The 17,422-nt window shown below is 45.0% G+C and overlaps 1 protein-coding gene across 1 annotated transcript in view; it reads left to right on the top strand.

The window, feature by feature from the left end:
* TTC9 (tetratricopeptide repeat domain 9) overlaps positions 1-5,492 on the top strand; it is a 28,180-nt gene extending 22,688 nt beyond the window's left edge. Inside the window, exon 3 of the mRNA XM_058025621.1 lies at positions 4,337-5,492. Within this exon, the coding sequence (XP_057881604.1) occupies positions 4,337-4,416 (80 nt within the window). The 3' untranslated portion in view covers positions 4,417-5,492. The remainder of the gene's footprint in view (positions 1-4,336) is intronic.
* The last annotated feature ends 11,930 nt before the right edge of the window (positions 5,493-17,422 follow it).

Genomic DNA, 17,422 nt, shown 5'->3' on the forward strand with positions numbered 1-17,422 from the left:
AGTAAAATGGAAGTCATGTGCAAAGAAAATCCTACAGAGCAGCTCTTCATATGAATCTGAGACAAGTGAAAACTGGGTGGGAAAGAGGGGCAAGCCTGGGTCCTGGTGGAGCATGGTGGAACTGATACTCATTGAACTAGAGGAGGGAAGGGAGCTGTTGGAGCTGCCTGTGCTTGATGTCTTACAGGCATTGGCCCTGCAGGGCTCCTGCAGTGGCTGTGCCCTGGAGGACCATCAGGGAGGGTGTGCTTGGGAGTGTGCTGGCATCTCCTTCCTCTTCCACCTCCCCTAAGGGTGCTTGGTCCCATCTGCTGTGCTTGGCCATGGGCTCCGGGCAGTCTGACAGCACAGCTGTGCACCCCACACTCCCAGAGCAAATGTGTTCCAAAGCTCAGTTTAGCCTATTTTAGTTTACAGTGTGCCCTTCTGCTTTCAGCCCTTGCCAGAACCAGGAAATGGAGAAGCATATGCAAGAGAAAAGTAGTCAGTGGAAAAGAAGTTATCCTAACCTTGAAGATTTGACTAGATTCAGATGTGAAAAATTTCTTTTAGCTGAACAGCTTAGCTTCCATTTCTTAAATATGTTTCTGTGCTCTCTTACCACCCCCCTCCTCATGATACTATTTATTTGGTATTCCTCATTGCTTCTTGAAATAAATACTAATTTATTCAACAGCAACAACTTCAAATACTACTTGCTACAAAAAATACCAAAAAGTGTCCCTAAAGGCCCTTAATGTATACAAAACCCAGTTCTGGCCTTCAGCTCTGCATCACACTCTTTCCTGTTATTTGTAGACCATTCAAGGCTGTTGTTCCACTGTTTTATTTATGATTATGGAAAACTTGAAGGGCATTCAGGGGGAAAGAACTGAATATGTACAGTAAGAAAGGATGTGGCTGTTAAAATGCAGTAATAGGAATTACGTAGCACTATCAAGAATTATTATGTGACCTGGAATAAGTCAGTGTCTCCACTTTAAATGTCTCCATCTGCAAAGTGTGATTGTTTTCCTTCATCTGAGGTTTCACCAGGCTCACTAGTTATTATTGCAGTCATGTTCTGTGTGTTCTTTTTTTTCTAATAAGGAATGTTTTTGGCACAAATCACTGGCAGTTATTCTCTTTGATGAGAGAGCTTTTGAATGATAAAGAGGAATTAGTTAGCAAAGGGGTTTAGTTTTCTAAAGGGCTGTCAGCACAGCAGATCCCTTATGGCTATTCACTATCTGCCCAGGGTGAAGGAAGGTTGGATTTGGCCTGATTTCTTGTGCCACCTCCAAACAAAAATCACAAAAGCAGATTGAAATAACACGAGATAGTTGTATAACCCTCCTACCAAGGAAGGAGGGAAGCTGCTGTTAAGTCATGTAGAGCATGCACAGACCCTCCATGAGCTCTGTGTCCAGAGGTTGGGGCAGCACAGGCAGCCAAACATGCACCTTGCTGCAAGCCTTGTTCAGCCCTCTCCCAGTGGGGCTGCATTGTCAGGGCAGGGACTGACTGGGACTGAGACCAGCCCATCAGCTGGAAATGGCCTGGTAATGTCAGACAGGGGTCCCTGCTGTCCCTGTGCTGGGACCCCATGTTCAGACATTCCGCGGGCTGCCTGGACCAGATGTTTTTTGTGCTGTGCACTCAGGCACTGCCTTCCTGCACCCCTGCGACTCAGAAATCCTGGGAACAAAACCCAGACCATGGTGTCTGCACAGCAGATAGGCAACTGGGCTCTGAAGCTGTAGGGGAAGCAGAAATTACCTTTAAAATAGCATTAGGCCACTCTGCAGAGAGACACAGGCACAGTCCTAAGAGCCAGGAAACACGATCCTGTTGGAGCTCTAGCAGTACCTCTTTGCATGGGTGTGACCCCTTATCTGAATTGTTCTTACCTATTTCCATATCAGCCAATGGGGATCACTTTTTCTGCACTGAGAGATCAGTGGATCTGTCTTCTCATTAACATTTCCACATAACTTTGAAATACTTCTGCAGGCAGAGCTAGTATGGTGCAACAGTATTTGGTAGAAAAAACTTGACAAAGACAGGGCTCCACTCCTGTAAACAGAGTGCTATTCTCATTATTCTTCCTTGGTAAAATAATGGCCCTCACAAAGGAAGTAAAACATGCCAAAACCAGCGTGAGAGATCTATAAATAGCTTGCAATGGGAGCATCTCCCACTCTCTGTCAGGCTACAAATTATTTTGCCCATGACTTCCCAGGCATGTCGAAATCTCCCAGGTGAGTGAAGCTGTGCCATCAGCAGTCACTATGTTACCTGAAAGCCAAAGGAGGCTGGCAGCTTTTCCCAGTTACAAGCCCACCTCTGCCCCCTCAGTGAGCTGCCGAGTCCCTGCGGGCCCAGGCAGGTGGGATCTCCTGACATGGCCACAGTTATCCATTCTCACCTGCACCAGGCAGCAATTCCAGCGTGTACCTCGGCAGTGGGGATGTGTGCAGAGCACAGCCCACCAGAGCCTAGAAGAGCACAGAGCAGGGGTCACAGTGAGATGCAGGCAGCACGGCAGGACCCTGCTCAGGCTGTGTGTCCTGCCCTGCACTCATTTCATTTTAAGTCAGCCAATTGCACTCATTTCATTTTAAGCCTAAAATTCCGGACTACCACCTCAACTGAATGTCTTCATTCCAGGAGGCTGCACAGCTGAAATAGTTCTGTTTTTTAAAAAGCTGCTTTAAAATTTGCTGGGCTGGTAAGAAGTGCTAATGCATAAACAGGCCAGGATGCTGGTGCATCCTTGTTGACAGAAGCAACAGCAGAATTCTTAACTCATTAAAAATTTCCCAAATGGGTCCAGGAGCTTAGTCATCAAATCCCACCCTCTGGAGTGCCTAGGATGATGCAGTTGAACCTGCAGAAGACTCAGCAGGGAGACCCACCTCACCAGATACAACTTGAGAAGTCACAACAGCATAGCCATGGCCCACAGATGCCCCGTGGCATGTTTGTGGATAGCTCTGTGTGGCAGGAAATTGATCTGTCTGGCACTGATTCAGCACTGGCAGAGGGCACAACAGAGATGTCCTCATCTTTAAAGGAAGCTTTGCACCCACAACTGCTTTGGGGGGTGCAACACCCACCCTCACTAGTGCTGGACATGTTCCCAGTAATTTGTTCATCACTTTGAAAGCTGAAGCACTTCTCATTTCCCTAGCTGGTGTGGAACACATTGCAGTTTGAATGAGGAGGAGATGAGATTGTCCCCTGATTGGACTGCATTGCACTTCTGATTGGTGTCTGAGGATCTAATAACTTCAGGGAACCAAGGTGACCCTGGCTGGCTGTCAGAGCAAGGCTCTGAGCAAAGAACCATTTTTTAATACAGAAGTGAAAGTGGCTGTGGTTTTACTTGCTTGTTTCTGGTATACTGCATGGCTTTTGCCATTTTGTGGGTGCCATGAGTGTGTGAAGTTTTCCTCATGATAGAAATCAGTGTAAAGAGCTTAAAGAGTTAAAGAGAGAACTGACCATGACTGCAGAATCATTAGCTCTGTCTGGAGACATGTACTCATTTAGATCAACCTGTGATTCAGGGTGAATCAGGTTCCCCTAGGGCTCAGGCCAGGAGATAAAGCCAAACTCACATAGTCTGTCTGGTGTGTTGATGCTCTGAAATTCTGGAAGGAACAACAAGGCTCAGCTTATCACCTTCACACTGCTGAGATATCATAGCTTTCTACTAGGATGGATCAGTTGTTCTGTACCTCTAGGAACTTCATAAGACAAGATAGACAAGGCAGTATGCAGCATATAGCATATGAAAAATTGCAGAAAGAGTGTCGTGGTGGAAAGACATCCAAGCAGAAAATTTAAGGGAAGAAGGGGTACAAGTCAATGTGAAGGATACTCTTCCCAATTCTATTCAACATGGAAAAATGTGAAAAGAGTAGAATAGGCTGTAAACAGAGTGGGAGAGTGAAAAGGCAGAGCATAACCGTACACAAAATGCCTTTAGGGGCTTGCATGCATGTACTGCAGGAAGAGAAGCCAATAGAGGTGTGTCATTCCACAAATACAGGAAAGGATGACCTGGATAGTTTCAGCTGTGTGAGTTCATCTGTGCTGACATCAGAGAGAAAGTAAAAACTAGCTGAGGCAATAATGTGAGCAGAAGGGATGGTGAGTAAAATCAGACCACGCTCTCCAAAACCAAAGGTTCTGGGTTTGGTTCAGTGCCCCTTCCAAGTGGTGCTGTTCCAGCACACAGCGCTGGAGCCGTGCTGCTCCCCTGTGATGTACCAGGGATGAGGGTGCATTCTGTCTGTCTGCCACAGGGAACTGTGTAACCACCAGACCTCTGTGTGTTCTTTCCCTGCAGATACCAATGTCATACGATACATCCAGCTGACAGAGATGAAGCTCAGCAGATGTTCCCAGAGAGAGAAGGAAACCTTGTGAAAATGAAGCCACTTCAGCTGAAGTGCCCAAGGGGGAACATTTCCTTCCTAGAAGCTCATTTGGTGGATTTTCCCATTTGCTCTGCCTCATCCTCATCTCCTCATCCATCCACTCTCCCTTGCTCTTCATTGAATACCAGTTTTGAAATGAAAGAGACTTGGACGCTGGATACGGCTGCTTGCCAACCATGGTAATACCCCTTCCCCGTGGCAAAAGAGCACAACAACTACAGCCAGCCTTGTTCCCAGACAGTGTCACACACCTGGAGTAGGCAATGCTGGGGGACCTGCCTGGTCCTGAACTGACTGCCTATTACCTATTAGGGAAGCGACCCCCAGAACAACAACTTCCTGACCAAGCAAGTTGGAGACAGAGGGTTTCTGCTCTGAGTGATCACTGGAGCTTGGAAGAGCTAAGAAAGCAAGAGAGCCGCTGGTCATTCCACAGGGAACAGCAAATGCCTTTTTACCATCAGTTCCCTCTGCCTGCTTCTCCAGTGTGTGTTACTGGTCTCCAGTGAGAGCTCACATGCTCCCAGTCTAATGTCAGTGAAAACTGTTTCTAAACATCCTCTTTATGAAAGCACAGAGCACCCTATGAACCCCCTGCAGAGCTGTCCCAGTGCCAGAGGAGAAGGCTGTGGGCCACCACAGAGCGCTGAATGGACTGTGAAAGCATGGTGTACAGTGTGAGGGAAAAACTGTGAAATAATTCATTAAAGGCAAATAAAAATTATTCATAGGCAACAAGTCTGGGCATTGCTTTTCAAAGGAACCTCTTCGGTTCCCCATGTCCAGACAGGCAACATTATCTAGGGAGGGGTCAGCATGGGTGGGGAACAAGGGATGTCTCCATTCTTACCTTGGCTCTACCAATGCCTTGCCATGTGATCTTGGGCAAGTCACTTTTAGCCTCTTGGTGCCTCGGTTTCCCTATCTGTACACTAGGGATAATAATACTTCCCTACCTCGCAGGGGTGTTGTGAGGATGTATCAGTTCATGTTTGTAAGTAACAGTACAGTGATGTACAGTGCAAAGTATTATTAGTACATTGGATTGAGGTCTTGATTCTCCCACCTTGTGTTGGTTGTTCCTGTGTCCTGTTTTTTTCTTTTGTAGGAGAATGTGGTGCTGACAACAGGGCAGGACCAACAGCTTTGGAGCCTATTTGGCAGTCCAGAGGGCCTGTTTAGACCTCCTCCAGCAGTTTGATCTTCTCTGAGAGCTCTTTCTCCTTTGCTCAAAGGCCATTTTCTGAAACTGCCAATAATGGGATCAGTAAGTGCCACAAACATTCTCAGCGTGACTTGCCCCAGCAGTGGCCCATAGGGACATGTTCCCAGTTGCAGGATAGACATGAGTGGTTTCATCCCACGGTGGTCAGTGTCAAGTGAGTGTAGCCAGAGTTATTTCACTTGGCCCTCAGCTGAAACACAGAAACTGAAACAGAGCTAAGCAAAGTTTGGCCAAGTGCCGTGTGCTTTGGCTCCAGCAGACCTGGTATCTGCAGACAGTTGGCTATGGCATCTCACATTCCAGCTGTGGTATCTGGCCACATTTTTCTCCAGCCAAAATTCAAGAGAGTTGTTAGAGAAACATCAAGAGAAAAGGCAAATTGAATATAAGTCAACGGTGTGCCCTAGCAGCCAGGACAGCCAACTGTGCTTGGGTGCCTGTAAGATGTACCTAGTACTGCGTTAGTAAGATTCTGGTTCTCAGGCACATGCAGTCTTCTATCTCCTAAATATATCACAGCACACAAAATATTCAAATAGAGGTCACTCTCCCCTACTTCATATTGCTGATGACAGTTCATCCTGCAGCTGCATGTGTCTCTTCACTAGGAGTGAAATGAGGATTCATCCTGCAGGCAATGCAGAAGAGGACACCACCTATGCAAACAGTGTCTGCCCCAGGAAAGCTCATGCAAGCAGAGACAGGCTTGTTACTCATGACCTTAATGTAAGAGCAAGGGCATTCTCCAGCCACTGGAGATGTACAGCCATGACTGTCATTTTGTCTGGGAACAATTTTAGCCCTCACAATGGCTTCACTGACGTACTGTCACTGCATCAGTGCCATGTATATAGTAATATAAAAAGGGCACAGCAGGCTCCAGTCTCCTCAGTTTTAAGCATCTTTACCTCCAGGAGCACTGCAAAGGGTAGAGAAAAGAGGGAAGTTTTTGAATGTGCATAAGAAAAATATTTCAGAGAGCCTTCAGGTGCTATACAAAACCCTATTTTCTTTCAGAAGACTGTTGTCCTTACATACACCTGTAAACAGTGACACTCACACCAGAGGCTGGAAGAACTAAGTCACCAAAGAGGGAACAGAGTCGGGGACTGTTTCATGCAGTGACACTGAGTTTGAGAGAATTATGGACACAGCTTTTCCAGTGAGTGGTCCTTAGCAGCCAGATGTGGAGGTGTGGGCAGAGGCCACCCAATTCTACCCAAGTTACACAGACCTTGTTGTAGGGAGTTGGAGACACACTGTTGGAGGTAGCCGTGTCCACTACAAGTTGATGGTATGTTTCTCCAGAGCAGTCAAGTAGCAATGGGAAGATACACATCCTGGAACTCCAAAAAAGTAAATAAAGCTTTAGCTCAGGCAGGTGTGAATCTGTATGTCAACATGCAGTACACAGGGGAATGAACACACACCCCTACCTATACCCAGCAGGGCCAAAATGTCCTCAGTGCAATGAGAAGTGAGCCCATTCATCCATCTCATGATTAAACAGCAGGAACAAAATGGCAGGTGCCAGGCAGAGCAGTAGGACAGCAAGCAGGAACTGAGGGTGAAAGGACAGGGATGAGATGATCACGGGATGTAAAATATGAGCCAAACCCAGGTTCGTGGGCAGAGTGATAATTGAACTAGAAAAAACTGACCAAAGGCTTAGACACACTATTTGCAGTTCATAACAGCACCCAGTTTTGGCAGGATGCACAGCAGGGAAAAAAGACAGCAAGATTAGATGTGATTTTTCCACGTGGAGGGGGCAAAAGAGGGGGAGGCTTCCTTCCTGCTGCACAATCATTTTTGAAAGTGCAAGGAGAGGACAAACAGATGCTGGCTGTGGAAGTTTTCCAAATATGTGCTAGCAATTGCTGTTGGTAAAGGTGGCTTGAACAGGGTGGAGAAGTCTTTGTTTAAACTAGGGAGAGGATATGACTAGTTTCTGGAATGGATGGGAAACAAAGGTCTGGATATTCTTGCTTACTAGTGAAATCCAGGGGCCTCTAAGATGAAAAGGAGAGTCTTGAGTGCAGAGCAACCCCTTTAGCTGTGCATCTCCATAGCTTCCCCAGAATTCCTCTGCAAGCCTCATCTGCGTAAATGCTTTCCCCAAAATACCCTGAGTGGGCCCAGGAGTGGCTGTGTTCTCATGCCTCACATCACATCTCCAGAGGGTTTATCTGCACTGTTTTCTTTATGCTCAGTCCCATGATGACACCCTTTTGATCTGCTTTTTTCCTAGGACCAGGAGGAGGGAAAGGGGAGGGTATACACTGGGTGAGGGTGAAATCAAACTAAATTCACACAGGTCCTGCTGGCTATCCATCTTCTATGGTTGTTTATTCACCTTTCCTCCTGCACCCTGAATGACAGTGATGCTCTTCCCAAGTTTCTATGGTGAAATTTCTTGATCTGCACAGTATTTTAAAGGCTTGGGCAGGAGTTACTTAAATAAGGAGGAAGAGGGGTGAGCTAACATGCCCCCCATGTGGGATGCTTGGGAGGGTGCAGTAAATGATCATGTTTCTTAATAGTGTCCACATATTTTCATAACCAATTACTAAGATGGCTGCAGCTGGTAAGAAGTGGATTCCAGAGATTGTTCTTGAGGAGTTCCTAGGTTACAAAGGTGCTGCAGGCTCTACCACCCTCCCCCTGACAACAACAGCTTCATGCTGCCTCAGTGAAAGTGATGAAAAGACAAGGCACTGTCCTGGCTCCTCCCACAGCTGCAACTCAAGGAAGGTAAATTCATGCATTTATGATAAGAACATAAGAAGAAACCTGTGGCAGTATGTAACTTTGAGGCAGCTAGCAGCTTGTGAGATGGAAGGGCATATAAGTGGTCCCACAGATGTAGAGAAGGGAAAACCTTCCCTCTCCTTTGCTTCCCAGAGATAGGTGCTCCCCCTGTCACAGCACAGGCCGCCTCAAACTGTTCAGCCCAGAGAACTGTGCCTACAGAAACTCTTTCCAGTGGCAGTTGTGGTTGAAATCAGGAAATAAACAGACTGTGTAGTGCCCAGGAAATTACCATCTTACTCTACCTTCATGCTCACTCCTTGTCCTTTGGAAAGCACCTGTTGTGACATGACAGACAAGGGGACATATTTGACAATATTCAGCCATGGCTGTTCTCCAAGAGAGGCTTCACAGGCCCTACCACAGCCTCCTTTTTTCCTTTACTGCTAGCCAAGTCTTATATACAGCAGCAGCTCTGCAAAACCTACTTCCACAGCTTTTCCTTCCACAGGGCTCCCCTTCACCACATTTTGCCTGCAGGGAACATGAGCCTGTGCCAGCTGGTAGCTACCTCTGGCAGCTCCCCATCACTGGTTAGGAAATAATTTGTAATGCAGCCAGGTGGAACTGGCAAGGGCATCAGGAAATAAGAGGAATTTGGCTGGGGCTTTGGGGCCAACACAAATTCTCACACAAGCACTGCCACCAGATCTTCAGTGATTCCATGTGCCCAGGTGCAGAATGCCCGGGATCACAGTAAATCCATCCACAAGGCACTCAGAGAGCTCCCTGTTGTGCTCCAGAGCCTACAGAGGAGATGGCAGATGAGCTCAGAGGGAGGGTGAATCACCCATGTACTCTCTGCATTTTACCATTTTCTCCTCAGAGCTGAGCTAACAGAAGCATATGAGCATATATTCTCTTGTCTATTGTCAGAGCTTCAAATCAAAACTGTGATTAATCTGAAACTGTACATTTTTGGTATTAGACCCAGTTTACCTCACTACTGCAAAGATTTGGTGCTAAGTTCATGTAGTATTGACATCTAAAATGCAAAATATGAACACTGAAGATGACAGAACAGCTTTCTATAAAGAATTCTGCCAAGAAAAAAATAATTTCAAAACAAAAAAAAAAAAAACTGGTTACTAATAACAGAAGTGATATTTAATACTAAATCATCTCGACCAGTGATTTTTTCCCAACATTTATGGAGGCACTCCTCAGTCTCTGCATATGTGAACGTGCATGTGGGTGGGTGCACAAAGGTATCGTGGGGTGCAACCCTAGGGGGAGAAATGTACCAGGCAAAGCTGAACCTGACCACATCCTGCTGCCCAGTCCATCTCACAGCAGGACCTGCTCTACTTCAACCAGTTCTGACATGTTCTTCCCAACTACCTGACTCTTGAAATGAGAGCAGGGCAAATGCTTGGTTACCAATTATTGCTGTTACCAGTTACCAGTTCTGCAGGCTTTTCTCTGGCCATGAATCTGCTGTGAACATAGTGGCTTACACATGCTCCCCATGGAGAGAGAGGAAGGAGAAGGTATTCCAAGGGAAGCAAGAGCTTCATGGAATGTGAAAGCCAGCCTGAGTGAAAACTCTCCTGACAAATCAATAAAAGCACATGCAGTTTGGAGTCTGGGATCCTGTTTGAGCAAGAAAGCAGAATGAGAGTATCTCAAAGGACAGTTTAGATGGGAGAAGGAACAGAGGAGAAAGAGACATAGATACATACCCATACCTGAAAGTCCGAAGGACCTGGCAGAAGCTCTGACTCCAGGGCAGAAGAGGGGTTTTTAGAACGGGAGACACAAGGAGTGAAATGGAAGAGGAAATAGAAAAACAGAATGTGGCAGAAAAATTAAAAGATAGAGTTGACCCCAGTAGGATTTGGGCATCTGAGTAACCAGACCCTACCATAGCTCTGGCTCTGGAGGCAGAAGAAGGAAGAGTGAGGACAGTAACACCCTGAGGACAAAAGGAGGAGACCTTGGGAGTGGCTGTCTGCTGGACCTTTAAATCCTGATCCCTTTCTTTTGCCTTTGTGCTGCTTTCAATATTGTGAACCAAGAGACAGCTCAAATGCCTTATTCTGATGTATTTCTTAACACATGACAGCACCATCAGGGCTGGGGGAACAGGGATAACAGGGCCATCATTTTAAGAGCTATAGTAGCTGGAAATAGTAAGCCATGTTCATTATGGTCTTGGGGACAGAGTTATTCTGAGCCCTGAAACAAAGCAAATGACAGCTTTTTTCCCAAGGCTGATATTTTCCTGATAACTTTGATTTCCAGCCCTTATATCAAAGTTGTCCATAAAAGCAGGCTGCTGTTCCAGTTTGATAGGGGGAGCTATTGCTGTCAATGCTTGTGCTTCAGCAGTGGCTCAAACTCAGATGTAGTTGCACATGGTTCTTCCTGCCCCAGTATCTTTGACTCACGTTCTAAATGTTGCTTAGCATGTGATACTAAATTTCAAATGTGCTTTAATGGCCACAAGAGAAAAGTACATGTTCAGATAATCCAGGATGAAACAGATGGACCGTTTCTCTGACTTTGCTTAGCAGACAGGTGGAGAATTTACAGTTGGGAACAAAGGATTTTCATTTAACCAACAATGGATGGTTGCCAGCCAGTCTAGCTGTCAGTGTTATTTCATGGTGGCAGCCCAAAGAAAGCAGCTTAGCATGGCCTGTAACAGCCTCAGGGGAAAGCCATGTGCAGGATGGACCATGTTTTTTGGCTCCCTGAAAAGAGCAGGTGATAGAGCTAAAGCCTCTGCAGGCTTCCTCCACTTCACACAGCAGCAGTACAGGATTGCAGCAAAACTTCTGGCAGCAGATAAACCCCAAGCTGTCTCATATTACCTCCTACAAACTTCTGGTTAGAGAAATGGCCACATACAAATGGCATATTCCTCACTCAGAGGTGGTCTCCTGCATTTTGTTGGGGCTGAATTAGATCCAAACTAACAGTTGCTGAATTCAGTAGGTTGTCTTTGAGGCTCAGCTGCCTCTTGGCAGGCTCTGAGCATTAACTCAGGGAGAGCATATGAGCCCAAGGACACAAGCCAGCTCTTTCATGGGGTCCTTTGGATGGCCTCTACCTGAGCAAGATATGGGGGATGAGCCCGGGTGCTGACAAAAACAGTGTGCTTGGCCTCAGCTGAGCAGAACAGATGTGTGACCCTGTCGTGGTCCAGAGGCCAGGCCCTCACATCAGCTCCCCAAGCTGCAGGGCGGTGTCACAAAGCCAGGGCTGACAGCTGACTGGCACACCCCCACTGCCAACAACCTCACGGGCTTTGACTATCCCACTCTGGTGCTTGGTCTACACTGGCACCCTGAGGTCTCTCTTTCTAAATGCCCTTTAAAACCTCAGTATTAAGGACTCTAAACATCAGCAAATAAACTGTAAAAGCCCATAAGGTTCTTTTGGAGCTCAGAATGGCTCAGGTTTTCATTTCTTAATGTTTGTGGCAGGCAATCCTGCCTGCTGTTGTGTCACACAGGGCTTCCATGTAAACATAGAAAAATAGTTACTTTGTCAGTGGCGCAGCAAAATGGAAGAGCTGAGCAAGAGAAAACCTTGCCTTGAGCATCACCAAACCAGCATGTCACAGCAACCCAAACTCAAGTTATCAACTCAGCCTGGCAAGCTCAAGTTGCTGTTCAACAGGCTGTCAGTCTGGGAGATTTGACTGATGTGTGGAAAATTATTTCCATATGACAGAAGACCAAAAGCTGTACAGAGGAATAGAGTCTGAATCTGCAGTTTACAGGTAACTGCACAGCCTTGACTCTCAGAAATGAGGGGTTGGGAATACAACACTCTCAGTTTGGAAAATCCTGAAACTTACCACATACACAGTGTGTCGGTTTTAGCTGGGGTCAAGTTAATTTTTTTCATAGTGGCTGGTATGGGGATGTGTTTTGGATTTGTGCTGAACACAGGGTTGATGATGTAGAGATATTTTTGTTATTGCTGAGCAGGGCTTACAGAGCCAAGACCTTGTTTGGTTTTGGTACAGCCACACTGGTGAGGAAGTTGGGGGTGCATGGGAGGTTGGGAGGGGACACAGCCAAGGGCAGGTGACCCCAGCTGACCAAAGGGACATTCCAAACCATATGACATCATGCTCAGTATGTAAAGTTGGGAGAAGAAAGAGGAAGCAGGGGTGCATTTGGAGTGATGGTGTTTGTCTTCCCAAGTCACTGCTGCATGTGATGGGGCCCCATCCCTTCTGGAGATGGCTGAACACCTGCCTGCCCAAGGGAAGCACTCAGTTAATTCCCTGTTATGCTCTGCTTATGTGAACAGCCTCTGCTTTCCCTATTAAACTGTCTTTATCTCAGTCCAGAGGTTTTCTACCTTTTACCCTTCCAATTCTCTCCCTGATCCACTGGTGAGGGAGTGAGCAAGCAGCTGCATGGGGCTTGGCTGCTGGCTGGGGTTAAACCACAACACACAGTCAAAATTCAAATCAACAGAAAAATGAAGAACCCCACAGTAGCATCAGTACTGGTTCTGATTATAAAATGAGCTCCATTTTTCTTCTCAAGCAATGAATCTCCTTCTAAGACATATGCTGCTGTTGAGAGACATCCTTATTTTCTGTGTTCTGGGACAGCCATGTCCCACTTCACCTGTTATTAGTCTACAGACTGATGTGGAGCTCTAGGGATCCCAGATGTTTACATCTTTGTGATGTCAGAGGGACTCACTTCACTAATGAAAGATGGCTGTCTAATAAAAGATAAGATCTCTCCTTTTCACTCATCAGCAGTATAAACACAAAGGCCCTGCAGGGACTTCACAGCTCTGTTCATGATGAGCAAGCCAAACCAAGCCATGTCATCTCATACCATAAATCTGAGGAAGTACCAGCTCTGAAAATAGGACTTGAAAAGATCCTCAAGAGAGCATGTACATCACCCCATTACCTTAAGGCAATTAGGTCATCTCAAATTAAACTGCTCCTGAGTTTAGTTTATCTAACCTGTTCTCAAAAGCCTCCTATGACAGAATACCACTGCCTTCATAGATGAAAAGAGAGTTCTTACTACAGCTTTGTCTCCTTTGCAGTGATTTAAACTAATTACTCCTTGTTTCAGCTACAGCAGATATTATCAAAAAGTTATTCTCTGTCTTTGCAGTAAGTCATTATGTTTGTGAAAGGTTCTTCTCTAGGACTGATCTTTCACCTTCCATCAAGATTTCTTACATTCAGCAAGTTTTCTGCCTCCTTGCTTGTTCTACTCATTCTCCTCTGGATTTCTTCCAGGTGGTTTACATGTTTATTGGAGTGCAGTGCTGAAAGCAGGACAGTTCTCTAGCTATGGCCTTCCTGCACAACACAGAGCAGAAGCATTATTTCAGATAATCATTTCTGATATATGATAGGCTGCATTACATATTTGCTGGGCTAGCAAGACATTATTGATTCAAGTCTCACCCCAGACTGCTATGACCCACTCCAGTTTTTCTTCTATGTTGTTGTCATGTTCTTTTGTATTCCTGCAGCCAACATTCCTTAGTGTATTGCATGCCATGTGGCTGAGAAACAGTCAGATTCCACAAAATCAGACATCACAATTCCTTTTCCATTGAAAGAACAGATCTGCAACTCTGCTTTTTAAAGGATGCATGTGGTCAAATTTTAAGAAGAAGCAAAAGTAAGATTCAGCATAAAGTACGAGGTTTTGGGTGGGGAAAAATCAATATACTTGTTCCACTTTTGTGCCATTGTTAACACGTTCTACTGCACAAGCTCAGCAGTGCTTTTAGCAGCTATGAAAACACTTAGAGCTGAGAGTCACAGGCTGTTGGGATCATCACTCAACAGTGTCTTTCATCATGCAAAGCAACTCCTTGCTCCTTTAAATTATGTTGCAGAATCAGGCACATTCAGATCTTCCAAAATAAGCAGGATTAATAATGCCTGAGCAAGATTGGAATATTGAAGAACCAATGGCACAAAAATCAAGGGTTATTCACCACACCTTGCAAGCCCTTTCCCCAGCATCCCCAGTCAGGAAGAAGATTTGTGTTTCTCTCAAAACCTTCTAAGCATAGGTCACAGGCAGTGCAGCCCATAGATCTGAATTACCAAATCTCCTGTATGTCTTGGTTTTTTAGCAGTTCATGCACCTGACCATGAACAGAAAACCAGGTGATCCTCAACAGAAATGAAAACTGAGGATGAAAGATGGAGAAAAAAAAAAAGAGAAAAAAAAAAGGAAGAAAATCTTAATTGAAGTTTGTAGTGATTTCAGTGAAGATTTTGGCTTGGCTTCTCTTCATAGATTTTATTCTTTCCTCACAGGTAGTGAGTAGTTCAGTGACATCCAGAAAGACATTCTGAATGTCTGACTTGCTGTTTGCACTTTCCTAGCAAGAGAAAGGGTATGCAGCCAAGGACTTGGCTTGGTAGGTAAGGGGTTGGAATGCACACAAACCAGTGCTTCTGTCTTTAATAAACATGTAAGAAACAAATATCAGTATCTCCCCAAGGCATTGAAGGAAATAATGCTAATTAGAGTAGCTGAGGATCTGACAGATTGGGTACAGTGCTGAAAGTGGATCGGAGGGGAAGAAAAGTTGTGTAGGGTAGTAGAGGCTGGACTTGTCTCCTAGTTCTGCACTCTCACTTAGCCCATGTCAGAGAGCTGTTCTGAGCCCCACTTCTCACTTCACTGAACAAGCCCCATCTTCTGTTGCAGAGTATGGAAGAACTCAACAAATAACATTTCCAGCATACTTTTGAAGGGATCCTATGAGCATGAAATATTACTGCTACTGTGATTAGGATTAAGAGCAGAGTCTGCTGCTGAATAATTCATTTGATGTGAAAAACAGCCAGCAAGTTGTTGAACAAAAATGATGTACAATGAGACATAATTACAGAGTGGTTGTGGAGAGCAGGATGCAGATGGGGCTCTCAGGTTGGCTGCTGGTGACATCAGAGCATGGACAAGCACAGATGTGTGTTGGGTTGCATACTTCCTTTTCTGAATTATTGTTTCACTTTGCCTTTAACTTTTGAGAAACTCAAGGACTCACTTGGAGGAACCATTTCTGGTGGAGAAAGAAGATTCAGTATTCCCAGTTTTTTAGTACTTACCATTACTGATAGGGCTCTAGAAGTAGTAAGTACTACTGACTGGGATGCACTATCTTGTCATATCAATACTGGCTTTCCTGACAGGAGCAATGGGCAGAGCTGCTAATTCCCCACAGATGTTGTGGACACCAAAGTTTTCTGCAGAAAATTTTAAAAATTGGAAGGAGATCCTGTGCTTCAGATTGCTGCTTGCAAAAAGATACCAGCATTCCCAGAGCCCAGCCTGCAGTGTGTAAGCTTTAGAGCTGCCTCTGTTTTTCCTCAAATCACACAGGAAAAGCTTTCTCTGCCTAGGCTTGGGAAGAAAATGAATTCCTCTCTACTCTGCTTTCTTTACCCCCCACCTGGAGTACTGCATCCAGCTGTGGAGTCCCCAGTATAAGAAGGACACACATGCCTTGGAGCAGGTCCAGAGGAGGGCCAGGAAGATGACCAAAAGGCTGGAGCATCAGCAAAAAAACAGGCACTAAATCAAAAACTAAACCAGAAACTGAGACCTACTTCAGCCAATTTGTCATCAGAATTAAATAAACAACCAACCAGAACTTCCAGGTACTACTGCTAGATTCAAACCTGGCTTGGGAGACTGAATGACAAAATCCCTTCTGTATCCCAGGTCTCTGGCTATTTCTGACATGTGAGCCAGATTCAAGGGATGGGGAGCTTGGAAATAGGGATGGCTTGGAGCCAGGGAGAGAAAATGTAACACAAGAAGAGGCTTTATCATGCATTTCCTATATAATAGCCAAAATATCCATCTGTTCATTCTCATATATCCTAGGGAGAGCACAACTGAAGTGTGAAGAACTGTTTAATGGATTTAGTAATAGTATTGATCTTCTGTCATTTAAAAAGGGTCTCAGGGCCTAATCAGATCTGTAGAAGTGTCTCATTATTTACTTTGCCAAAGGAAAGGATTAGATATCAGAGAAAGAAAAGGCCCTTCTGCAGGCATGGGTTTACTCAGCAGGATGCAAATCCATTCCATTTACTCTTACCTTTATATGTGTTTAAATAGGAAAGAATCCAAACAACCCAATGAGATTCTGCCTGGAGGAATCAGTACAGTAGCAATAAACAGAAATAGACTCAGCAACACAGCAAATTGACTCTTAGATTTCCAACACCCTCATTTAGCTCCATTATATGGTCACATAAGAAATGACAGCAGAAATTGTACTGTTGATGATAGAGACAGATTGAAAAAGTTTTCACCTTCTGAGATAGAAAGGTAGAAAGAGTAAACCAGAAACTCTCCGATGGCATTTTTATAGTCACCTTTGAGACAACAGAAAATTATCTTATCACACCATTGCCTGCAATGCCCCTGCCTCAGAAAACAGTGATGGTTTTATTTCCTTGACACTTGAACCCAAGTTAACTTCCCAATCTATCTTTCAGGGTGGCTGCAGATGAGACAGCCCATTTTGTACCTATGTTGTGGCACAACTGAAGCTATGCAGACATGGAGTAGCAGCTGTAGAACTGCCTACTCAGCCCACGTTGGGTCTATCAGCAGAGCAAAATATTTCAGGTTGAACACAAACATTGACTTTGCAGTGAGATTTCTTTTGCAATGATATTTTTTCATGTTAACATACCAGATATTATCAGTACATTCTGAGATAGGCACACAGACATATACTTGCATGATAACTGTAACGAATAATCTGGTTTGATTTGGCTTGCAGGAGATACTTTAAACATCTTTTTATTTCAATTCCATGCAAACTCTACACTGCTGAATTCCACAAACAATAGAGCGAATTCAAGAGCCTCTGTATTTTCCATCACTGAAGAGATTTTGCATTAGTTCTCTTTCAGGTACTTCTTTTTGGATACTTTTACTTAAAACACCTCACTGTTTACCACAGGAACCTTGCAGGT

The sequence above is a fragment of the Melospiza georgiana genome, chromosome 6, assembly GCF_028018845.1.
Source record: "Melospiza georgiana isolate bMelGeo1 chromosome 6, bMelGeo1.pri, whole genome shotgun sequence".
Lineage (NCBI taxonomy): Eukaryota > Metazoa > Chordata > Aves > Passeriformes > Passerellidae > Melospiza > Melospiza georgiana.